This window comes from Erpetoichthys calabaricus, chromosome 9 (genome assembly GCF_900747795.2).
Source record: "Erpetoichthys calabaricus chromosome 9, fErpCal1.3, whole genome shotgun sequence".
Lineage (NCBI taxonomy): Eukaryota > Metazoa > Chordata > Cladistia > Polypteriformes > Polypteridae > Erpetoichthys > Erpetoichthys calabaricus.
In genome coordinates this window covers 183,180,449-183,206,762 of record NC_041402.2, presented here as the reverse complement: position 1 = coordinate 183,206,762, position 26,314 = coordinate 183,180,449, and the positions used below count along the sequence as shown (strand labels likewise).

The 26,314-nt window shown below is 43.2% G+C and overlaps 1 protein-coding gene across 2 annotated transcripts in view; it reads right to left on the bottom strand.

Annotated features, from left to right (window-relative positions):
* cfap77 (cilia and flagella associated protein 77) overlaps window positions 1-26,314 on the bottom strand; it is a 165,420-nt gene that overhangs the window by 35,491 nt on the left and 103,615 nt on the right. For both annotated transcript variants that reach the window (XM_028808568.2, XM_051931802.1), the window contains 2 exons: window positions 13,450-13,558; window positions 8,670-8,771 (listed from right to left, as the gene is read on the bottom strand). In XM_028808568.2, coding sequence (XP_028664401.2) covers window positions 8,670-8,771; window positions 13,450-13,558 — 211 coding nt within the window. The remainder of the gene's footprint in view (window positions 1-8,669; window positions 8,772-13,449; window positions 13,559-26,314) is intronic.

The window sequence follows — 26,314 nt, the reverse complement described above, 5'->3', positions numbered from 1 at the left end:
TTCTCAGCTGTAAATGAGTTTCTTCCAGTGAGGATCAACTTCCTGGCTTTCGGTGACCATTGTTGAGAGGAAACACATCAGTGTTTTTCTCCTCCTTCCTTCACCCTTTCTGATGTCCCGCTGTGACATGCAGTGTGTCACCTCAGGTCAAATCAGTTTAACGTGGGCTTTAAAGGAAGGTCAGGCAGCTTGTCAGGTTCATCTAAGCTGGAGGAAACCCCCTTTATGGGTGAGTAAACCTGGTATTCCTAACAACTTAGGGCATCTCAAAAAGTGGCACAGGGAGTTGCTTTGCCTCCTTACTGCCCTTGACCTCTGGTTTAGTTTGGTACTCAGGTGTCTGCTGGGTGGAGTTTTCCTGCTTTCACACCTTCAACCCAAGACACCCTTTTAGTGTGACCTCGGGCTCAGAGTTGTATTTTAGCAGCAGTGACTAGGAGACCAGACAGGGTTGTGAGAAAGCTGAAGAGAGATATCCTTAATGGAATCCTGGTCAGGGAGCTCTGGACCTCAGACTGGGCTGAAGGTTCACCTTCCAACAGGACAAAGCAAAGACAACACTAAGAGTGGCTTTGGGACAACTCTGGGAATTTTCTTGAGTTCCACAGCCAGAGCCAGGACTTGAACACAAACAAACATCTCAGAAGATACCTGAAAATAGCCGTGGACTGATGGTCTCCACCCAACCTGACAGGTCTTGAGAAGATCTGCAGAGGACAATGGCAGAAAATCTGCCAAATACAGGTGCGTGAAGCTTGCCGCATCAGACCCAACTGTGCTGCCAGAGTGTAGCGCTGCCACATAAAAAGATGTTAGGTGTTTTCTGCTGTCTGTGCGGGTACTAGGATAGCCCATAGAAGATGATGATTGACAGTGGCACACCGGAAGGTGGGACATCCGGTTTCTTTTTTTCTTGAGGAGACATAATAAGGCAAAGATCTAACTAAACAGATCAGCATGGCCATGGGAAAAGGTTCTACAGCTCTAGAAAGAACTGTCTTTTAGTAGGAGGACAGTGATTCACTCTTGGGAGTGTGAAAGTTGCATTCCATTATCACTAGTGGATTTGGTGAGCTCACAAAGACCTTTATTTTTTATAATGGCGCAGACTAACTGTAAAACATTTTTCAGTTTAAACTATTTGGGGTCGGCTGGCATTCTGCACTTTGTTCACCTGCCATTAAGAGTTGGCTGGAACTTTGGTGAGTGAATTTCGGAAGGGGACTGGGGGTGTGATTTTTTCCATTGTATATGTTTATATTTTATTTGTTGTTTGCATGTATAGGAGGCAGGAACAAGACAGAATACATGTGTGTGAATGAGAAGGAGGTCAGTGGAATGGTGAGGATGCAGGGAGTAGAACTGGTGAAGGTGGATGAGTTTAAATACTTGGGATCAACAGTACAGAGTAATGGGGATTGTGGAAGAGAAATGAAGAAGAGAGTGCAGGCAGGGTGGAGAAGAGTGTCAGGAGTGATTTGTGTCAGATGGGTATCAGCAAGAGTGAAAGGGAAGGTCTACAGGACGGTAGTGAGACCAGCTATGTTATATGGGTTGGAGACGGTGGCACAGACCAGAAAGCAGGAGACAGAGCTGGAGGTGACAAAGCTAAAGATGCTAAGATTTGCATTGGGTGTGACGAAGATGGACAGGATTAGGAAAGAGGACATTAGAGGGTCAGCTCAGGTGGGACGGTTGGGAAACAAAGTCAGAGAGGCGAGATTGCTCTGGTTTGGACATGTGCAGAAGAGAGATACTGGGTATATTGGGAGAAGGATGTTAAGAATAGAGCTGTAAGGTAAGAGGAAGGGCTAAGTGAAGGTTTATGGATGTGGTGAGAGAGGACATGCAGGTGATGGGTGTAACAGAACAAGATGTAGAGGACAAGAAGATATGGAAGAAGATGATCTACTGTGGAAACCCCTAACGGGAGCAGCCGAAAGAAGAAGACGATGTATAGGAGGTAGGAAAGGGATCATGGATGTTTTCCCTCCTCTTGTCTTCTTGACCTTCATTTTTGTATAATACATTTCACATTTGCTTACGGATGTTGCCTTACAGCTGGTTTTTTTATACTGTACTAGCCATCCCTCGCAGCTCCCCCTGCATAGTAGTGAAACGAGACAAATTTTAAAGATCAATAAACAAAAAGGTATTGCTAGCTAAGCTGAGGCAAGGTACACTCCAAAACGCAGAAGTGGAGCGGCACGAACGCAGGCTGGCGTGTCAGTGAGGAAGGCCCTGCCCGGCTCCCCACTCCTGATGTCACGCTTCCCCTTCCTCTCGGCCCACAGCCTGTCTCTCAGATTTAGCGCAAATATATATCACTCCTGCAAGCGAACTATGATTCTTAGCACAATGAGACAAAGTCGTAAAATCAACCGGAATGTTCAAGCAAATTATAGAAAAAAACCCAATCTAAATCCATTAAGTAGTTCTCTTGTTCGGTAGCTAAGTGGAGGTAAACTACACCCCAAGGCTGGCACATGAGTGAAGTGGTCTCCACCCCCTTCCCCTCGGCTCGCTGCGTGTCTCTCAGATTCGCACAAATAAATCGGTACCGCAAGCGAACTATGATTCTTACCGCGATGAGAGAAGTCACAAAATCAACCAAAATGTACAAGCAAATTATAGAAAATAACCTGATCTAAATCCGTTAGGTAGTTCTCTCGTGAAAAGTGGATAGACATACAGACAGACGTTGGATTTTATAAACAGGGTGAGTCAAAAATCTGTTAACACTAATGGTACTGCTATGTACAGTGAGGAACATAAGTATTTGAACACCCTGCAATTTTGCAAGCTCTCCCAGTTAGAAATCATGGAAGAGTCTGAAATTCCCATTGTAGGTGCATTCCCACTGTGAGAGACAGAATGTAAAAAAAAATTCAGGAAATCCCATTGTATGATTTGTACAGAATTTATTTGTATTGCACTGCTGCACATAAGTATTTGAACACCTGGCAATCAGCAAGAATTCTGGCTCTCAAAGACCTGTTACTCTGCCTTTAAGAAGTCCACCTCTACTCCACTTAGTAATCTTAATTAGTAGCACCTGTCTGAGCTCTTTAAAGACACCTGTCCACCCCACAGTCAGTCAGACTCCAACTACTACCATGGGCAAGACCACAGAGCTGTCAAAAGACACCAGAGACAAAATTGTGGACCTCCACAAGGCTGGAAAGGGCTACGGGGCAATTGCCAAGCAGCTTGGTGAAAATAGATCAACTTTTGGAGCAATTGTCAGAAAATGGAAGAGGCTAAAGACGACTGTCAGTCTCCCTCGGACTGGGGCTCCATGCAAGATCTCACCTCGTGGGGTATCACAGATGATAAGAAAGGTGAGGAATCAGACCAGAACTACACGGGAGGAGCTGGTCAATGACATGAAGAGAGCTGGGACCACAGTTTCAAAGGTCACTGTCGGTAGAACACTATGCCGTCATGGTTTCAAATCACGCATTGCACGGAAGGTTCCCCTGCTCAAGTCATCACATGTCCAGGCCCGTCTGAAATTTGCCAATGACCATCTGGATGATCCAGAGGAGGCATGGGAGAAAGTCATGTGGTCAGATGAGACCAAAATAGAACTTTTGGGTCTAAACTTCACTTGCTGTGTTTGGAGGAAAAAGAAGGAGGAGTTTGCATCCCAAGAACACCATCCCTACTGTGAAGCATGGGGGTGGAAACATCATGCTTTGGGGGTGCTTTTCTGCGAAGGGGACAGGACGACTGCACTGTATTAAGGAGAGGATGAATGGGGCCATGTATTGTGAGATTTTGAGCCACAACCTCCTTCCCTCAGTCAGAGCACTGAAGATGGGTCGTGGCTGGGTCTTCCAACATGACAATGACCCGAAGCACACAGCCAGGATAACCAAGGAGTGGCTCCGTAAGAAGCATATCAAGGTTCTGGAGTGGCCTAGCCAGTCTCCAGACCTAAATCCAATCGAAAATCTTTGGAGGGAGCTGAAACTCTGTGTTGCTCAGCGCCAGCCCCGGAACCTGACAGATCTAGAGAAGATCTGTGTGGAGGAGTGGGCCAAAATCCCTGTTGCAGTGTGTGCAAACCTGGTCAAGAACTACGGGAAACGTTTGACCTCTGTAATTGCAAATAAAGGCTTCTGTACCAAATATTAACACTGATTTTCTCAGGTGTTCAAATACTTATGTGCAGCAGTGCAATACAAATAAATTCTGTACAAATCATACAATGGGATTTCCTGAATTTTTTTTTTACATTCTGTCTCTCACAGTGGGAATACACCTACAATGTGAATTTCAGACCCCTCCATGATTTCTAACTGGGAGAACTTGCAAAATCGCAGGGTGTTCAAATACTTATGTTCCTCACCGTATATACTTGTATACAATTTTTGTGGACAATTTATGTGCCACATATGTTGAACATAACGGCAAACAGGTTGAGACATTCCTATAAATCACCTTGTACATATGAAGTATGTTTTGTGAATAAATAGTTTCCGCCATTCAAATGTTAACATAATTTTGACTCATCCTGTATACAGAGATATATTGCATTTGTCTGTTTGAACTGAACATTGCAGAAGGGGGCTAACGGCGGGGCGCTGCAGGGTGTGATATTGGCCTATCCTGTTTTGTTAATCAGTTGTCTTCCAGTTAGGAAGGTGAGCGGCAGCAATCGGCCTGTTTCAGCTTGTCGGGGGGCCGATTCGTTACAAGAGGGGCTTCAACGAAAAACGAAGTAAAGGATCTGAATACTTGTGTCAATGGGGTATTTCAGTTCTTTATCTACTCTCTCTATACAAAAAGATCAGCTAAATCGTGCAACGTTTTCGTGTTACGCTCATTTTTCTTCAAAACTGTACATCATATAGGATGCATCTACAGTTAGGTCCATAAATATTTGGACAGAGACAACTTTTTTCTAATTTTGGTTCTGTACATTACCACAATGAATTTTAAATGAAACAACTCAGATGCAGTTGAAGTGCAGACTTTCAGCTTTAATTCAGTGGGGTGAACAAAACGAATGCATAAAAATGTGAGGCAACTAAAGCATTTTTGTAACACAATCCCTTCATATCAGGGGCTCAAAAGTAATTGGACAAATTAAATAACTGGAAATCAAATGTTCATTTCTAATACTTGGTTGAAAACCCTTTGCTGGCAATGACAGCCTGAAGTCTTGAACTCCTGGACATCACCAGATGTTGGGTTTCCTCCTTTTTAATGCTCTGCCAGGCCTTTACTGCAGCGGCTTTCAGTTGCTGTTTGTTTGTGGGCCTTTCTGTCTGAAGTTTAGTCTTCAACAAGTGAAATGCCTGCTCACTTGGGTTAAGATCAGGTGACTGACTTGGCCATTCAAGAATTTTCCACTTCTTTGCTGTAATAAACTCCTGGGTTGCTTTGGCTGTATGTTTTGGGTCATTGTCCATCTGTATCATGAATCAATTTGACGTCATTTAGCAGGATTTGAGCAGACAGTATGTCTCTGAACACCTCAGAATTCATTCGTCTGCTTCTGTCCAGTGTCACATCATCAATAAACACTAGTGTCCCAGTGCCACTGGCAGCCATGCACGCCCAAGCCATCACACTGCCTCCCTCCACTGTGTTTTACAGATGATGTGGTGTGCTTTGGATAATGAGCTGTTCCACGCCTTGTCCATACTTTTTTCCTGCCATCATTCTGGTAGAGGTTGATCTTGGTTTCATCTGTCCAAAGAATGTTTTTCCAGAACTGTGCTGGCTTTTTTTGATGTACTTTAGCAAAGTCCAATCTAGCCTTTCTATTCTTGAGGCTTATGAGTGGCTTGCACCTTGCAGTGCACCCTCTGTATTTACTTTCATGCAGTCTTCTCTTTATGGTAGACTTGGATATCAATACGCCCGCCGACCCCATGGAGAGTGTTGTTCACGTGGTTGGCTGTTGTGAAGGGGTTTCTCTTCACCATGGAAATGATTCTGTGATCATCCACCACTGTTGTCTTCCGTGGACGTCCAGGTCTTTTTGCGTTGCTCAGTTCACCAGTGCTTGCTTTCTTTCTCAGGATGTACCAAACTGTAGATTTTGCCACTCGTAATATTGTAGTAATTTCTCGGATGGGTTTTTTCTGTTTTCACAGCTTAAGGATGGCTTCTTTCACCTGCATGGAGAGCTCCTTTGACTGCATGTTGTCTGTTCACAGCAAAATCTTCCACATGCAAGCACCACACCTCAAATCAACTCCAGGCCTTTTATCTGCTTAATTGATAAGGACATAACGACGGACTTGACCACATCTGCCCATGAAATAGCCTTTGAGTCAATTGTCCAATTACTTTTGAGCCCCTGAAATGAAGGGATTGTGTTATAAAAATGCTTTAGTTGCCTCACATTTTTATGCAATCGTTTTGTTCACCCCACTGAATTAAAGCTGAAAGTCGGCACATCAACTGCATCTGAGTTGTTTCATTTAAAATTCATTGTGGTAATGTACAGAACCAAAATTAGAAAAAAGTGGTCTCTGTCCAAATATTTATGGACCTAACTGTATCATTTTTTTGTCTTCAATAGAAGAACACAGCAAATGATTCTTTCATGTCAATACAACCAATGTAACGTGAATATCCATCTTACTAACCGAAGGTTGTAAACCGGGCATGGACGCAGGGCGCTGGGCGCTGGACACATCGAGACACACGCGCACTGCTGCACTGCACAGAAAACACAGAAACGAGAAGGTTGTAAACCGGATGTCATGCGTGCGCACCTACAACGCGCTTGCGAAAGGAGTCACGGCTCAAACCAAAGAAAACACAGGAACGAGACTACGACCTGTGAACTACACCTGAGGTAAAGCGTGCACGCCAGGTTGTACCGCCGCCCGGACGCGACCGCCCACACCACCACATATACCCTCCATAATATGTCTTCACGCAGCGGCTTCCCACCGAGGCGCATATTGCGCTGTGGCACTCGCCCCACAGTCAGATGCAGCGGCTTCTCAGAGTCAGTAGGTGGCCCCCAAACAACACAACCTGTTCAAGCAGTCGGTGTCAGCGAAGGCAACAGACTCACGTCTCCACAAAACGAAACCGCTTTAGTACAGATATGCTTATTGGATTAAATGACATTTCCCCAGACGCACCCGCCCTCCATGATATGTCATCCATCCACATATCGGACGAAACAGAAACTGATTGCCATTCTAGGATTAGATAAATAAAATACATTATATACATCTACTTGGCTAAGAACATTAGTGATCGAGTTGTGTGTTAACAGTTGACAGGCCACACAGGTGGCGCAATGGTAGCATGGCGGTCTCGCAGTAAGGAGATTGTGAGTCCATGTCCCGGGTTCTCCCTATGTAAAATATTGTAAAAACGGTTATTTTTAAATGTGTGCCACTATACACAGATACCAAGCAAAGCGAGCTATGGATGGTGGGTTGGGTCACCATAAGCGGCCAGGGGTTGCAGACCTCGAGAGGTTGGGAGCATGCACTGATTACAGCTCGTTGCTGCACCCACCACACGGCAGACTACCCTGGTTGGGATCCGAGAGCAGCCATGACACTTCAGCACAGTATGAGGCTTTTTTTTTTTTACAGTGGCTGGAGTGCCAATCCTGCCAATAACCCCCCCAAAGTCTGGATGCAGATTAACGTCATACCCAGGATGGAGCAATTGCAGGTTAAGGGCTCACGGGCCCAGTGGAGTAGAGTCACTTCTGCCGTTTATGGGATTTGAACTGTTAACATTCCGACTGCCAGCACAGAACCCTAGCCTGAGGGCCACCACTCCGCACCTCTCACCTCTAATTCATAATAAATTTGCAAAATACTCCTGTTTTCACTTTGTCATTTTGGAGTATTGAGTCATTTTATGTGTGAAAAAATGAGTTTAATACACGCCACATCCACCGCGTTAATGTGACCCGTCTGCCCACCATTGCAAGCCCAAGGGGTTGTGATGGATCACAAGTGGGAATCTGGAACTTTGAAAAGTTAATCTAGTGGTTCTCAAACTGTGGGGCGGGCCCCCCTAAGGGGGCGCGAAGTAACAAAAAGGGGGGCGCGAAGATGTGAAATAAAGAAAACAAGAATCGAAAATATGAAAAATACATCTATTGAAACCAAAACAAATTAACTTAAACTACATTCTGATACTAGAAAAATAAATATAGAGTTAGATAAATGTCGATAAAGCGTTAAGTAGTATAATAAAATATGCATCTATGATATATCATTAATTAAAAAAGAACAAATTGGTATTAGTGGGCTCCTTTCAAAAAAACGTTAGGGGGGGCGATTAAAACTGTTATGAAAACTCGGGTCGCAAATACTTAAAGGTTGAGAAACGCTGAGTTAATCTATCGATGTTAGAAAAGTTCAACAGTACATGTAGTAGCATAAAGGTGTTAATTGTGGAGCGTTTTTCAGGCTAAGACTGTTTGATGTTGGTGGTCCACCTCATTTGTTGACTTTGACAAAGTGGTCCTTAGTTGGAAACAATTTGAGGAACATTAGTTTACTAAACTCCCCACGACAAGGGGCAACAGTCCACTTCTTTCTGCTTTTAAAGGACAAACTCAGGTTTCCAAGTCCCTGTTGGGGGTTGGGGGGGGTGAGGAAGGGGGGGGGGGGGGGGGTGGTCATCTGGAAAAAAATAAAATAAACAGTAAAGCCAAACAGCATTACCTTCTGAAAGCGAGGCATTTGCCAGAATGTGGTTTGCTCCTCTCCTGGCAGGCTCTTTCGCAGATGAGTCGTTCGAGTCTCCTTAATCTTCTGCTGCTTAGCCTGTCAAGAGAAAGACCCAGAGAAGGTGAGAGGGGGGGAAGAAGGAGAGGCTGAGCGTCCTCTGCAGTGTCAACCCCACCACCCCCAGGCATAGGCATGTCAGGCGCTAAAGGAGATTAAAGGCATTTGGCAACTGCTTCAAGGAGGCCGGGGTGAATTCTGAAACGCCTCTGGGATGACCACTGGATGATTTGAAGGTTATGCAAAGAAACAAAAGAACTGGGGAACCTTGCAGAAAGGAGAACAATAAGAGAGTTAAAGCAAGTTGAGTTTGCTGGTAATGATGACCTCTCTGAAAGAAAGCGGAATGATGTGCACGTTTACATTTACATTCATTTGTAAAGCCAAAGTGACTTACAAATAAACATCAACATAATCGAGTTGCCATCTGTCTGTGGGACTAGTGTGGGGACAAGCATTACGGGACAAGGTGACAAAACTGATCATCACAAATGAAGAGTTTCAAACAAAATGCAATGCAATTCAAGACCCTTCCAAAGCCATTTAATTAGAAATCCCCTGAACAAGAGGGTCTTCAAACCATTCGGAGACACATTGAGGGAGTCAGAACTTTGAATGGAGGTGGGCAGCTCGGACCATCAGCTAGGTGCTACATATGAAGAGTCCGGATTGAGATTTATGTCCACGTGAGGTTGGCATCATCAGGTAACATTTATCAGCAGACCTGAGTGGACGAGAAGGTGCAGAGGACCCCACAAGTGTCTCCATATATATATATATATATATATATATATATATATACTGCTCAAAAAAATGAAAGGACCAATTTTTATTGAGAGTATAGCATCAAGTCAATGAACCTTCTGGGCTATTGATCTGGTTGGTTAAATAGCAGAGGGGGTTGTTCATCAGTTTCAGCTGCTTTGGTGCACTAGAGGGGCAACAATAAGTTGACCCCAAAAACAGGAATGAATGGTTTAACAGGTGGAGGCCACTGACATTTTTCCCTCCTCATCTGTTTTGTAACTAGTTTTGCATTTGGCTACGCTCAGTGTCACTACTGGTAGCATGAGGCCATACCTGGACCTTACAGAGGTGGCACAGCTAGTCCAACTTCTCCAGGATGGCACATCAATATGTGCTATTGCCAGAAGGTTTGCTGTGTCTCCCAGCACAGTCTCAAGGGCATGGAGGAGATTCCAGGAGACAGGCAGGCAGTCACTCTAGGAGAACTGGACAGGGCCCCTCGTAGAAGGTCCTTAACCCATCAGCAGGACTGGTATCTGCTTCTTTGGGTAAGGAGGAACAGGATAAGCACTTCCAGAGCCTACAAAATGACCTCCAGCAGGCAGGTCACTGGTGTGAATGTCTCTGACCAAACAATCAGAAACAGACTTCATGAGGGTGACCAGAGTGCCCGACGTCCTCTAGTGGGCCCTATGCTTACTGCCCACCCAGCACTGTGAAACTCGATTGGCATTTGCCATAGAATACCAGAATTGCCAGGTCCACCACTTGTACCCTGTGGTTTTCACAGATGAGAGCAGGTTCACCCTGAGCACATGTGACAGACGTGAAAGGGTCTGGAGAAGCAGTGGTGAACGTTATGCTGCCTGTGACATCGTTCAGCATGACCAGTTTTGTGGTGGGTCAGTGATGGTCAGTCTGGGGAGGCATATCCATGGAGGGACACACAGACCTCTACAGGCTAGACAACGGCACCTTAACTGCCATTGGGTATTGGGACCCTATGGTGGTGCAGTGGGGTCCTGGGTGCCTCCTGCTGCACGGCAATGCCCGGCCTCATGTGGCGAGAGTATGCAGGCAGTTCCTGGAGGGTGAAGGAATTGATACCATTGACTGGCCCCCACACTCACTCGCCTGACCTCAATCCAATAGAACACCTCTGGGTGGGACATTATGTTTCAGTCCATCCGACGCCACCAGGTTGCACCTCAGACTGTCCAGAAGCTAAGTGATGCCCTGGTCCAGATCTGGGAGGAGATCCCCCACCACACCATCCGTCGTCTCTTTAGGAACATGAAACCAACGTTGTCAGGCATGCACACAAGCACGTGGGGGCCATACAATCTACTGAGTACGATTTGGAGTTGTTGCAATGACATTTCGTCAAAATGGACTCGCCTGCCTGCCACATAATTTTTTCACTTTGTTTTTTGGGGGGTCTTTGAATTCAGCCCTCTGCTGGATGATCATTTGCATTTCCATCAAATGATGTGACATCCTTTCGTTCCTAATACATCACCATATCAGTCCATATCAGTCGAGATAGCCAGCAGGATTTGTTTTCCCATTGAGATCTGATGTGTTTTCAAAGTGTTCCTTTAATATTTTGAGCAGTTTCCATATATGGAGACTGTTCAGAATGAAGGGGATATGTAATCATCCCAGTCTAACACCAAGTCAGTGTAGTTTCAGGGATATCAATCTGTCCAGCTAGGAAGCAGAAGCAACTGTGAATCAACTTCACCTGCTTTGGTGCCAATGAGAGTGACAACAGGCGCACTGGAGAGGCAACAGCAAGACACCCCTCAAAAAGGGAATGGTGGCCACAGACAGTTGCTCTCTCCTGATCTTTCCTGACTGATTCTTCTCTAGTTTTGTGCTTTGCTAGTGTCCTTGTCACTACTGGTATCATGAGCCGGTACCTGCAGCCCATTCAGGTGGCACAGGTATCCCAGCTCCTCCAGGATGGCACATCCATACATATCGGTGTATGAAGGTTTGCTGCGTCTCCCAGCACAGTCTCAAGAGCACAGAGAAGATACCAGGAGAGCTGGACAAGGCTGTAGAAGAGCATCAGCGCAGCAGCAGGACTGGCATCTGCTCCTTTGTGCGAGGAAGAGAAGGAGGACTGCCAGAGCCCCACAAAATGGGCATCTTATAGTGCTGGACCAACCGGGATCAGATTTGTGAGTCAGACACAAGACACAAAAAGGTGGTATTTCCAAAACAAGAGTGGGTTTACTTACAGGTGCAACAAAACAACAAAAATAATATCCCACTCAAACGTAGTGAGCAATATATACAGTGAAGTTTCCAGTCCCCAAAAATGAAAAATAAAGAGAAAAACGTATATACACAAAAATTGGTAGTCTTCCTAAATGAAGAAAAGGAGTTCAGGAAGAAACTACGCACGTAACACAAATATTTACAAGAAAAAAAATAGTGTATATCTATGAACGCCAAAACCAATATAAATATATATAAATACCTCCACCGAAATAAAGCTACGCTAGGTGATATCTATAATATATATATGAGATTTACAAAAGAAGGTACAAGAAGAAGAAGAAGAAGCTATACCAACCACACCACCGAGTCTAAAGACAACCCTTAAGAGGCAGGAAGTGTCTCTTATTGTCGGGGCACAAATGTTTATCCAGTCCCGCGACACGTTGCCCCCTTTCACCAATCGCAATCTCAATCTCCAATCTCAACCTTTGCAAGGCATGTAATAAATAGGGCTAGCGGCCTCGTGTGCGCATGTGCTAGCGAGCACGAGCGCAAACTGGAGCGACACATCCCGACACGCTCCCTCGGAAGAGCCGATACGCACTACAAAAGTACGTTTATTTTTTGGGGGAATTCCCTCCTCACACTACTACATGCATGCACGTTCTTAATTAAAACTATTCGCACCTTTCCTTTGCCAACGGCAGGACTAAAATGACGCTCACCTTTATAACCGCTTATGGGCAGCGTCCTCCTGGAGGCGCGCCCGACCCGTCGCCGGCATCCCGCTGCGTGAACCTGACAAAGACAAAGTTAAAATGACTGCGAAAGCGCACCCTGCACTTAATGACTTACGGGTAAGTGCTTTAACGTTTATTTTGAAAATGTCAACTTTACCCTATTCATAGGACTTTTCCCAAGCGGTAATGCCTGGCAGGCTGATTACCACAGTAGTCTGTCCTATAAGGTCTGATCTGGCAGATGTTGTATGGAGTGAGGGTGCAAGACCAAGAGACCGCAGTAATTTGGTCCCTGAAGGATAGGGAATGTTAGCGAAGATTTAGCAGGAAGGCCAGTGTTTAACCCACCTTATACAGTAGACTGAAGCCTTCAAGGCGGCCAATCAGGACTTGTCTTTGGCTCCATTTTGTGTTGACGCTTAGGGCGTCTGTACACCGAGGGTCCCCATTACATTTTGGATTTGGATTTAAACTGAAGGAAAAGCCATTTCATACCATTGCCTAAGGAACTTAAGGTGTTTGCCATAACATATAAAGGTGTCGCGGTGGGACATCTAAATTTTACATGAAGCTCATTGGGCCATCCGGATGAAGATGTCTAATCTGCCAGTGCTTAAACCTATTTAATTGTTCTTTTTTTATGAAATTAAAGATTTTTCCATTCACTAAACTCTGATGTTCGAGTCTTATCCCAGCAGGAATGGCACAAGCTAGGAGTTCACCCAAACGTCCAGTTTGATCTAATAAGAACAGTGGAGGAACTGGAGGAAAATCCACATGGGCAGAAGGAGAGGGTACAAAATCCATAAAAATTAGAGATCTGAACCCAAAGTCCTGGAACTGAACTAGAGGTGCCCACTGTGCCAACCATTCAAATTCTCTCCAGGACTCCCATAAAATGAAGGTAAACTTTTATGGTAAAGTTCACCATTGAAGACATTAAAGGCGCTATATGACATAAAGATTCATCGATACAAAGGCAGCCTGGGCCAGTCTCTCACCTTCTTCATCTGCTGTTTAGCCTGACGGGCCTCCTGAGATGCCAGCTGCTCCTTCAGCCAGTCATGCTGGTATCGATGCTCCATCAAGGAATAAATGGGATCACCCACCCTAATCAATAAAAAAAAAAAAAGGTGTCAGTCAACCAAATATCTGTGGAAAATGGCAGGAGTAGATTGGGTTCGACAAGCTGTAGGAAGATGGCCTGGTTTAGTCATCCAGAAATTCATGTCGGGTATCTGTGTAAGGCAGGGGTCACAATTAAGGGACAGAAATCAGGATTTAAAAGGTCATCACCACTCCATGGTAGACAGCTCACATTATCAACCCCACCAGCCCACCAGCTTGTGGCAGAAGTCAGGGTTTTAAGGGCACATGAGCATTATGGAGCGGAAGTCAGGGTTCAAGAGTGGTACACTTGCTGGGGCTGCGATCAGGGTGTTAAGAGTATATGATGAGGCCACGGGGAGGTGTTCAGGGTGCAAACAGAGCCATCTAGTGGGTGTTCAGCAAGGTGTTAGGGTTCAAGGCCAAGTCACCTGCAGCTGACGCAGAGAGCAGGTCCAAGGGTGTGCAATGGATTTGGAAAGATCTTCGGAGCCCTTCACCTGCCGCACACTTTATTTTACTGTACACTAGCTGTCCCCCGTGGCTCCGCCCACATAGTAGTGAAAGAGGACAGCGAGGAGGACTCTACTGCTGACGTCACACTTACTCCTCCCCTCGGCCTGCAGCCTCTGTCTCGGATTAGCGTGAATACATCACTCCTGCATGCAAGCAATGATACTTAGCACGATGAGAGAAGTCAAATCAGAATGTTCAAGCAAATTATAGATAAAAACCCGATCTAAATCCATTAAGTAGTTCTCTCGTGAAAAGTGGACAGACGGACAGACATTCAGACAGACGTTGTATTATATATATATATATATATATATATATATATATATATATATATATATATATATATATATATTGCATAGTTTACTGTCAAATAATGCAGAGTACGCGACATGTGTTTCGCCCTCATTTGGGCCCATCAGGCGTACACACTCTACTGCTCCCCTCTCAGAGATCGATCCTGGGACGTCAGCGTCAAATGAGGGCGAAACACGTGTCGTGTACTCTTTGCATTATTTGACAGTAAACTATGCAACATTCCATGATCTGCTTCTCGCAACTGAAGAGGGCACCGTGGCAGATGTTTGCCGAATGGCAGACCAACCACAAGCGTTACCTGGTACGTAACCACCCACACAATTCAGGTCGGGACTCAGACTTCAAATGCAATGAATATATATATATAGAATATGAAATGGATATATTTGCCATTTTTGCCCCTCAGACTGCACTCAATAACCCCATAATGACAAAGTGAAGACATGTTTTCAGAAAGGTTTGCAATTTATTAAAAATCAAAAACTGCAATGTGTTCCTCCTAGAAGTATTCAGACCCCCTGCTGTGCTCAGGTGCCTCCTGTTTGTTTTAATTCTCCTTGAGATGTTTTGAGAACTTAAAATGGAGTCCACCTGTGACAAACTGAATTGACTGAACATCACGTGTTACCTGTGTAGAGAAGCTCCAACAATTCACACTGGAAGTCGGGACAAAAACCAAGCCATGAAGTCCAAGGACTTCTCTGTCGTCCGCTATGGTCAGACTGTGGTGAGGCATTGATCAGGGAAAGGGGGATGAAAGCATTACTACAGCTTTGAGTGGTCGCAGAACTTTGAAATGGAAGACGTTTAGGACAAAATGAGCAGCTGGGCAAGAAGGGCCTTGGGCAGGAAGGTGACCAAAAACCCAATGGTCACTCTGTTGAGATTGGTGGCCATTTCGGCAACACTCCATTAATGGTAGAGTGGTGAGATGGAAGCCACTCACGAGTGAAAGGCATGTGACAGTTTAAAGGACCCTGAGAGAAGGATGAGAAAGATTCTGCGGTCTGATGAGACCAAAACTGAACGCTTTGGGTAGAACTTCTAGCACTATGTCCATCACAGACCAGGCACTGCTCACCACCTGCCTAATGCCAACCCTACGGTGAAGCATGGTGGTGGCAACATCAAGTTATGGGGGTGTTGCCACAGGGAAACTGATCAGAATTGTGGTCAAAGATAAATCAAACCAATTGATGAGAGTTCCTGCTCCAGAGTGCTGACTGGTGTGACGGTTCACTTTTAAGTATGACAATGATCAGAAGCATACAGACAAGACGATGCTGGAGTGGCTTCTGGACAAGTCTCTTGAGTGTCCTTGAGCGGCCCAACCAAAGCCCAGACTTAACCCCCGTAGGAAATGTGTGGAGAGACCTCAAGATGGCAGTTTACAGACACCTCCCATGCAATTTAATGGAGCTCAAGAGGATCTGCTAGGAAGAACGGGAGCAACTGCCCAAATCCAGGTGTGCAAAGCTTGTAGAAACTTAACCACGAAGACTCAAAAGCTGGGATTGCAGGCAAAGGGGTTTCTACAAAGTACTGAATTGAGGGTCTGATGACTTGTATGAATGACACATTCCAGGTTTTGATTTTTAATAAATTCGTAAGCCTTTCCACAAAAACATGTTTTCACTTTTGTCATAATGGGTTCGGGTTAGGGAATGTAGATTGATGGGCAAAAATGGCAAATTCATCCATTCAAAATGAAAGCATGCAGAAAGTGAAGTGGTCTGCAGACTTTCTGAACCTACAGTTTTGCACATCACACCACCACAGGACTAAGTTTGAGGCTAAAGGGTGCACCCCTCTCCTTGCCCACCCTCAGGAGGCTGGATTGGCTTGAAAAGCCTGCACCACCACTACATGAGTTTGGGGTTAAGGGTACTTCAGGGTGCAGAGCACATGCTTTAATACACCCCCCACCCACCCCCAACCTAGGAAGATTATGTCAAGGGTCAGAAGTGCCCCCCCACTCCCTTAGGACAGATGATAGATGTCAAAGGTGCATAAAAAGTCCAAAAGCCGGAGTTCTTCTCTGACACACTTTGCAGGTGACATCCAGTCTACAGCAGTTAAAACAGCTTTAGGTGACAGATAAGCTTAGAAAAATAATAAAAGAAAAATACAGTAATTGTTAAAAGACGACGCCGGGAACGGGGGAGGACACTGAACTCGGACAGAATGGCGGAAGAGATGACAGCTGAGCGGAGGCACTCAGGAAAAAAAAGAGAGAAAAACTTCTCTGAGTGTTTAAAAAAAGATCTGAGGCGGTCGCTGTCGACAAATTGTGATACACAGCAATTTGGAATTAATGGGGATGTTAGTCGGGAAACGAGAAGTCATTGCCGGCGCTCCAGGACAAGCAGGAGGGGAGGATTAGAAAATCCGCAATACCTGAGTCTGCCAAGGGTAGAATTTAGAAATAAACAAGAATGGTCCTCTTTGTTCTTTTTTAGTTAAGACGTCGCACACTTGGGAATGAAAAGTGGCGCTGAATGATCAGCACCCGGGGACTGGCAAAAAGGGGCAGCCGGGGATGACGCCCCTAACTATGGGAAAATATCTGAAACAACACAAAGATAAATGGTAGCTAGGTATACATGCATCAGATATAATTATTTAATACGACTTATGTTCTTTATTCTGTCTTTGAATTCACTAAAATCTGTCAAAGCAGAGCAAGGCCCCGTTAAATATAACAAACAGGTTACCTAAAACCGTCACCACACTAGCATAAGAAACGTAATAAACTGACACTCATTAGTATTAAGGAGCTCTAGTGTACCCACCAAAACTTTAGAGCCTGTGTCTTCTTTTAATGTTATATATTTGTGCAGTGCTTTTTAGCAGTAATTGCAAACTATCCATTTTTAGAAGTAAAAGGAGAAATGACAAGTGATCAATTACTGCTTAACTGACAGTAAGTAGATTTACCCATTAAGGGGTCACTGTAGAATTTTTGTGGGCGGAGACTGCTGCGGGTGGGGTCATATGACAGACCCCTCCCATATTCAGTAACCCTCTATATTTGTTGTGCGGTGTGCAAGTGTTAGCATGCGGTATAAGGAAGGTATAACATTAGCTGTGGATTTATTTAATTAACTAACCGTACTACCGAAATGTAAACAATCAATATGGACCTCAGCATTAAAATTTGCAGTGCACCATCTGTTAGAAGGTATTTTGTAATACATTTAGCAATAAAATGTATTGTATTTGTCATTCCAACAGATGGTACATCACAAACATTTGTAGTGATAAAATGCATTGCTTTGGACATTCCAACAGAAGGAACATCACAAGAATTTGTATCAAAAAAATGCAGTGCATTTGTCATTTCAATAGATGATGCATCACAAACATTTGTAGTACTAAAATGTAGTGCATTTGTCATTCCAACAGATGGTGCATTGCAAAAAATTTGTAGCAATAAAATGCATTGTATTTGATTTCCAATAGGTGGTACATCAAAAAAATATGTAGTAATAAAATGCATTGTAATTATCATTCCAATAGGTGGTACAACCCAAACATTTGTAGAAATAAAATGCTTGGCTTTTGTCATTCCAACAGTTGGTGCATCAGAAAAATTTGTAGTAATAAAATGCAGTGCATTTGTCATTTCAACAGATGATGCATCACAAACATTTGTAGTACTAAAATGCACTGCATTTGTTATTCCAACAGATGGTGCATTGCAAGCATTTGTAGCAATAAAATGCATTGTATTTGTCTTTCCAATAGGTGGTACATCAAGACAATCTGTAATAATAAAATGCATTGCATTTATCATTCCAATAGGTGGTACAGCCCAAACATTTGTAGTAATAAAATGCTTTGCTTTTGTCATTCCAACAGTTGATGCATCAGAAAAATTTGTAGTAATAAAATGCAATGCATTTGTCATTTCAACAGATGATGCACCACAAACATTTGCAGTACCAAAATGCATTGTATTTGTCATTCCAACAAATGGTACATCGTAAACATTTCTAGTGATGAAATGCTTTGCTTTTGACATTCCAACTGATGAAACATCACAAACATTTGTAGCAGCAAACTGCAGTGCATTTGTCATTCCAATAAATGATGTATCACAAACATTTGCAGTACTAAAATGCACTGCATTTGTCATTCTAACAGATGGTGCATTACACAAATTTGTAGCAATAAAATGCATTGTTTTTGTTTTTCCAATGGGTGGTACATCAAAAAAATCTGTAGTAATAAAATGCATTGCATTTGTCATTCCAACAGGTCGTACATCCAAACATTTGTAGTAATAAAATGCATTGTTTTTGTCTTTCCAATAGGTGGTACATCAAAACAATCTGTAATAATAAAATGCATTGCATTTATCATTCCAATAGGTGGTACAACCCAAACATTTGTAGTAATAAAATGCATTGCTTTTGTCATTCCAACAGATGGCACATCTCAAACATTTGTAGTACTAAAATGCATTTCATTTGTCATTCCAACAAATGGCGCATCATAAACATTTCTAGTGATGAAATGCATTGTTTTTGCCATTCCATCAGATGGTGCATCACAAAAATTTGTAGCAGTAAAATGTAGTGCATTTGTCATTCCAATAGATGATGCATCACAAACATTTGTAGTACTAAAATGCACTACATTTTTCATTCCAACAGATGGTGCATTACAAAAATTTGTGTCAATAAAATGCATTGTATTTGTCTTTCCAAACATTAGCACTGCTTTCATGTATGGCATATACTGTAACAAAGACATAGCAACCAGATGGAGACACTTGAGTATATGCAGTGTATATGTGCTGTGCTCCCCATGGAAAAATGCCATACTACATACAGTGCACGTAAAGGCGTTACTAGTGAAAAAGCATCATATAAGCCGGCGCTGTAAGCAGTCAGGATCTGAGATTGTGGATAATCTTATAAAAAACTCTTTAGTGTTTTTCAATTCATTTTTGAAACTTGCAAAGCTCTTATTGACAAAAGCTTAGGTTTTAGTTTTGGGATTTGGTAACTTAGACAGGGACAGGGACAGGCCATTCAGCCCAAAAAAGCTCGCCAGTCATTTCCAATTAATTCCTCCAAAGTGACAACAAGTCGAAAGCTCAGATTTCCCCGAGGACAGCGCTCTTCGATCACTTGCTAATGCACTGTGATGACTGAAGTTTCACCATGCTCGGTGCCATTTTTTCATCACTTGATTTGGACTTCACTGTCTATAAAGCTACTGAGCTACCACGAGCCTACCGGGCTCAATTTTCAAGTACATGACATGCTGTGAAAAAGCGTGGATTTAATGTCGTCTACTAACTTAATGGTATAGTATTGCATTCTGTTATCTTTATTATTTTTGAGTATGACACACTGCTACAAAAATGCTTTGTACTTCTTTGAAGCAGCTAAAATAATGTAAAATACTCTTAACTTTCAAACTTAAGTCCCCAAGCACACCTGAATGTTACATCACGCTACATTTTCGGACTTGTTATATTTTCCAGATGGGACCCCATTTGTTGCTTTCAGGCAGGACCTCAAGCTACATGCCAGTTTGGAACATCTCAATTATCACCGTCTCAGAAAACAGCAAGCATGCGGAGGCCTTCCACCCCTGTGGTGACTTTTATTGTTTAATTAACACACGCAACCTGTCGTCCCCGTCCCACCGTCTACCCCCTTGTCCTCCCCCTCATACCCCCCCCCCAACTCATCACTTTCTCCTGCAGCCCAACAGGCCTCCTGAACGTCCCTCCATTCCTGGTGAATCGCACGTCGGGAGTGAATTTCCAGCTCCGCTTTCCATTCTGCTGATTTCCTTCCCTAACAAATTGACCCAATGACGGTGCTGACGCAGCCACCGAGGAATGTGGCAGTCCCAAGAGTTGAAGAAGACCACCAAATCCTCCACTCCTCCAGGGAAGCATTTTCAAACATGTCTGGGACCTTGCAGATTATCAGCCCTATGGAGGTGACATCACCACCATGACAGCACAGACATCCACATCCCAACCTGAAGACCCCCACCAATCGCGCCATTGGGGTGGGCTTGATGAAGCCTAAATCTACAGGATGCTGTCTTGAACTTTTAAGGTGGCTGCCTCAGCGCTCATCTCTAATGAGTGCCAAGGCCTGGATGGCTAAAGAAGGTCTTGCCTGATCTTCACCAGGAGGGGGTGATGATGTCACCCGTGTCATTGTGAGGTGGTGACCAGAGTGACAAGGAGCATCCCAGCCTTACTAGGACTATTTGTCATAATGGATTCAATTCCAGGGCTATCGCCACCATCAGAATTGAGAGGTCCACCTTGAAAGCCCATCGGTGATCTCAAAGCTGAGATGGCCACTTTGAAAGCCATTCAGTGACCATAAAACATGGCTGGACGGGTGCTGTGTTTATTGTCATGATGATCTCATTTTGGCGTCAAAAACCAAAGGGCAATCCAAACACCTATAGAAGTGGTGCTCTGAGACGTGGCATCAGTGCCATGGTGTCCCCCCACTCTGGGTAACATCAGGTTTAGCCCATCACCCCCACCATCATCCAGTCTCCATGCCAGTGAAGGGCTGGCACTGAAGAATCCAAAGTGGCAAAGCCTTGAGGTCACTTTGTGCCTTAGCCTGGCCACAGCTGTCAGGTTAGTGTGATACACTAAAGATGATGACACAGACAGGGACCACGAGGGTCATACGCACAGTTTAAAGCCCAGTGACCGAGGACGCCTTCCCCCAAATCAGGCGCCACGCGTCACGTTTCAGGTGCTCCTTCTCAGCACGCAGCCTCTGCCATAAAGAGACGGCTGAAGCCGCACAGCCACACAATTGGCTGCTGGGATGAAGGGAGGAGGGGTCGGGTGGGTCGCGGGGGGTGGGGGTGGCTGTTCGTCTAGCACACACTCATTAGAGTTGACCTTGGCACCCGCAAGCAGCGTTTGATGGATAGGGTACATGGCCAAACAAGCCCCTAGGGAGCCATGATCTTATCTTTTATTGAACGCTCACCTCCTAGTCCTGACCCACACTCCCCTTGTACATTCGCACGCAGCATCAGCAGCCGAAAGCATCTCCGATGATAAAGTCACTGAGCCAAAGGCAGAGACAGGAGAAGTAGGACATGGAGGGGATGGCGCGATGCTGTACGGCACCCAGGGGGCACATTTAACTAAACACTGGCATTCGCAATGAAGAGGAGCATCCTGACTTCCATAGGGCCGCCAGTGCATAAAATGGACATCAGGTGCCAGAACATAGCTCTCCCCCAAGTGACCTCGGATGACAAACAAAAGCTAAAAACTCCTGAATCGATAAGGAACACAGAAAATGTGATCTGGAAGCCCACCACTGCCAACTGCTCAGCAAGAAAAGACGATTTGAGCCTTCTCTTTAACAGGAACGATTGAATATTAACATGTGCAAGGGGGGGCTCTACGGCGCTGTGGGAATTAAGGAAAGGTGCTGTATCAAGTGAGGAGAGCTGACGGGGGGCTCTGTGTGACAGCAGCATTACACCCAAAACTTACTGAAAATGTTGATGCAGTTCGGCTTTTTGTAAAGCACTTGAAACTGCGCTTGTGACAGAAGGCTCTGTGACACGTCACATCAAGGAACATCTTCCAAGTCATTCTTACGTCATTGACAGTTTATCATTATCTGACATTTTTTATTTGCATAAAACTGCTTTTTCATTTTGAATAGTGCTATATGAGCCTCGCAGTAAGGAGACCCCCGTGTTCTCCCCGTGTCTGCGTGGGTTTCCTCCCACAGTCCAAAGACATGCAGTTAGGTGGATTGGCGATTCTAAATTATCCCTAGTGTGTGCTTGGTGTGTGGGTGTGTGTCCTGCGGTGGGTCGGCGCCCTGCTCAGGATTAGTTCCTGCCTTGCACCCTGTGTTGGATGGGATTGGCTCCAGCAGACCCCCGTGACCCTGTGTTTGGATTCAGCAGGTTGGAAAACGAATAGATGGATGGATAATGCTATATGAAATTAATAAAATAAATCTATCTATCTATCTATCTATCTATCTATCTATCTATCTATCTATCTATCTATCTATCTATCTATCTATCTTGTGTCGCTTATAACACAAGCTCTATAACATCATTAAAAGTCATTCCCATATACTGAGGATGTGCTGCTGTTTACAGTTTAATTGTATCAATGACCTTTTTCATGAAATTGCCTTCTCATTTTAAATAATGCTGTATTGAAATGAATTAATTCTGTAACAACAGCAGCAGTTTATTTTTGCATACCCCGAAATCACACAAGGGATGCCTTTAACAGACACCCTTTAATTGACAACAAGCCTTGACTCTGTAAGAAGAGAAGAAAAAAATTAAAGAAATCTTCAGAAGGGCAGTTAGTTCAAAGAGAGACCCCCTTCCAGGTACACTGGGTATGTAATGGGTATCAAAAAACAGGGCGAACTCAACACACAAAATAGAAAAGAACATAGATTGTGTCTATTATATAGTGCTTTTCACATTTATTGATCTATCATATTGTGCCTTACACATCCATCTATTTATCTATCTTTTATGTAGTGCCTTTCACATTTACTGTCTCTACCTGAATATACTGCTTATGACATAGGGCTCTATAAGATAATTCAAAGTCATCCCCATACATTAAAGATGTGTCTTCAATTACAATTTTTCATTGCATCACTGACATTCTAATAAAATTGCTTTTCCATTTTGAATAATGCTGTACAGTATGATACTAATAAATTCCATCTATTTTATCGCATATTTAACATTGATTTTTTATCTGTCGTATAATGATTTACATATGTATCCATCTAGCTATCAAATGTATAGTCCCTTTATAATGTTATCTATCTATCTATCTATCTATTATATAGTGCTTTTATAGTGCTATCTATCTATCTATCTATCTATCTATCTATCTATCTATCTATCTATCTATCTATCTATCTATCTATCTATCTATCTATCTATCCATCTATCATATAGTGCCTTTCATATCTATCTATCTATCTATCTATCTATCTATCTATCTATTATATAGTGCCTTTATAGTGCTATCTATCCATCTATCTATCTATCATATAGTGCCTTTCATATCTATCTATCTATTATATAGTGCCTTTATAGTGCTATCTATCCATCTATCTATCTATCATATAGTGCCTTTCATATCTATCTACCTATCTGTCATATAGTGCCTTTCATATCTATCTATCTATTATATAGTGCCTTTATAGTGCTATCTGTCTATCTATCTATCCATCATATAGTGCCTTTCATATCTATCTATCTATCTATCTATCTATCTATCTATCTATCTATCTATCTGTCATATAGTGCCTTTCATATCTATCTATCTATCTATTATATAGTGCCTTTATAGTGCTATCTATCTATCTATCTATCTATCATATAGTGCCTTTCATATCTATCTATCTATCTATCTATCTATCTATCTATCTATCTATCATATAGTACCTTTCATATCTATCTATCTATCTATTATATAGCGCCTTTATAGTGCTATCTATCTATCTATCTATCTATCTATCTATCTATCTATTATATAGTGCCTTTATAGTGCTATCTATCTATCTATCATATAGTGCCTTTCACATATCTAGCAGATCTGAGCACCCATGAATCCATCCATCTGTTAATTTATCTGTTATAACGTTAAATGGAGCCAGAGCCTACTGGACCTGTGTGTTATGTAGGGTGGTGAGTTTAATTGAGTAGACTCCACACTCATGGCCAGCTGATGTTACTTTCTATTGGATGCAGCACTCTAACCCACTGCAGCTCCAAAACAGATAAAGTGAAATTGAGAAGGTCAGGTTATATACAATGCATTCAAAAAGTATTCAGATGCCTTCAGCTTTTATCTCATTTGGTCATGTTGCAGCTTTGTGCAAAATCAGTTAAATTTCCCCCATGTCACACAACAATCCATACCTCATAATGACAAAGTGAAAACAAGATTTTGGACGTGTATTAAAAGTAAAACTAAAATATCTCATTGACACAAGTATTCAAACTCTCCACTCTGTACTTTGTTGAAGCCCCTTTGGCAGAGGTTACAGCCTGTAGTCTTCTTGGGTAGGATGAGACAAGCTTCTCTCACCTGGATTTGGGGATTTTTCTGGCATTCTGTGGATGGAGACCAGTGGTGGACAAATGTTTTCAGGTCTGTGCAGAAATGTCCAGGCTCTGGCTGGGCAACTCAAAGACATTACCAGAGCTGTCTCTAAGCCACTCCTGGTTTGTCTATGCTTTGTGCTTAGGGTCATTGAAAGGCACTATATAATAGATAGATAGATAGATAGATAGATAGATAGATAGATAGATAGATAGATAGATAGATAGATAGATAGATAGATAGATAGATAGATATGAAAGGCACTATATAATAGATAGATAGATAGATAGATAGATAGATAGATAGATAGATAGATAGATAGATAGATAGATAGATAGATAGATAGATAGATAGATAGATAGACGGACACACTGGTGAACTCCACAGCACCAGAATGTCTTTAAAACCACATCTATCTATCTTTCTATCTACAGTATTTGGAGATAAGAGATTACAGTTTAGCAAACAACACCATCCTCTCCCACCTACGTTTAACGTTCTCTGACACGGAGACAAGGGGGCTTTGTGGTCTACCATCTACTCCTGTGATGACTCCTGAAGTGAGGAGGAGGAGGAAGGAGTTGGAAACTTCACGAGAAGAGAATGGAAGCGCAAACCGGCGCATTATCCTGGCAGTTCACATTAAGTAATTGAAACAAATAATGTTGATGCGCTAATTGCTATCTATGATTACACATTTAACCTCCATTTAATGGGATGTAAAACTGATTTGGCGTTGGAATGAAACTGCAGTGCCTGGCGTATTGCCGAGGATTAAAAGCTTGCCGACGCTTCCTCGGTGAATCTCCCTGTCAGGTCTCTAAAAGCCTTGCTTAATGGAAAAGTCTCCTTGAGCAGAATCTTCAGGAATAAAAAAATTCACGCAGCTTAAACTAACATTAGCATTCGGCTCAAATTAGCATTGATGACCACAATGAGAATGGCTCTTAAATAGCACTTTGGCACAAGTTATTATCATTCACATGCATTAGGCGTTGACATTCATTGTAATGATGCTTTAATGGTGCTGGATTAACAATTAAAATTGTTTACTGCATAGATGATGTGACCAAGCATCTTGAAATCCCAAGATGAAGGGAACAAGTATACGTTTTTTGTAAATATTTATTTGTTTATCTGACACATAGCAACTTACAAATCTAAACTGTATAGTGATCATGAATTGAACCCACAGCAGCTCAAGGCCTGAGGGGGGTATCAACTAGCAGTGGGCTGAGGGGGTCATCTGCAAAGAAAGGTGAGGAGTTTACCAGGGGAGCACTGGTTTTATGGTAATCCTATGAGCTCTCTGACGACATTTGCAGTTGCATCTGCACTTCATCTCCTTGCCAAGGTGTTGGCACAATGAACTAAGTATATTCTTTAACTCCAACTGCCGCCTCACTGTGTGAATTTTGAGGCGTACTTGGTGTTTTGGTGTTGTTATGATGACCTGGCCACAGACCACGAATTGGAACGGGATGCACACCAACAAGAATCAGCAAACCTGAAGGAAAATGGCAGACCAGCAGGCCAATTATGACAGTTGATCAAGAGAGGAACCATGATCGGAGAACTTAGTGAGGGTCAAAAGCACAAAAGGCAGGCGATTCATCAATCCAAAGCAAAAACAAAACCAAACTTCAAAGTCATAAATACAAAAGGGGTCTAATACCAGAAATTCAAAAGGCAGAGCACATGCAAATTATCCACAACATGTACATGTTCTGCTGCACCACTGTCCTCTCTTAGTGAGATGGGGAGAGATTTTATAAAATACAGACCTGAAGATAGAGAGACATGGC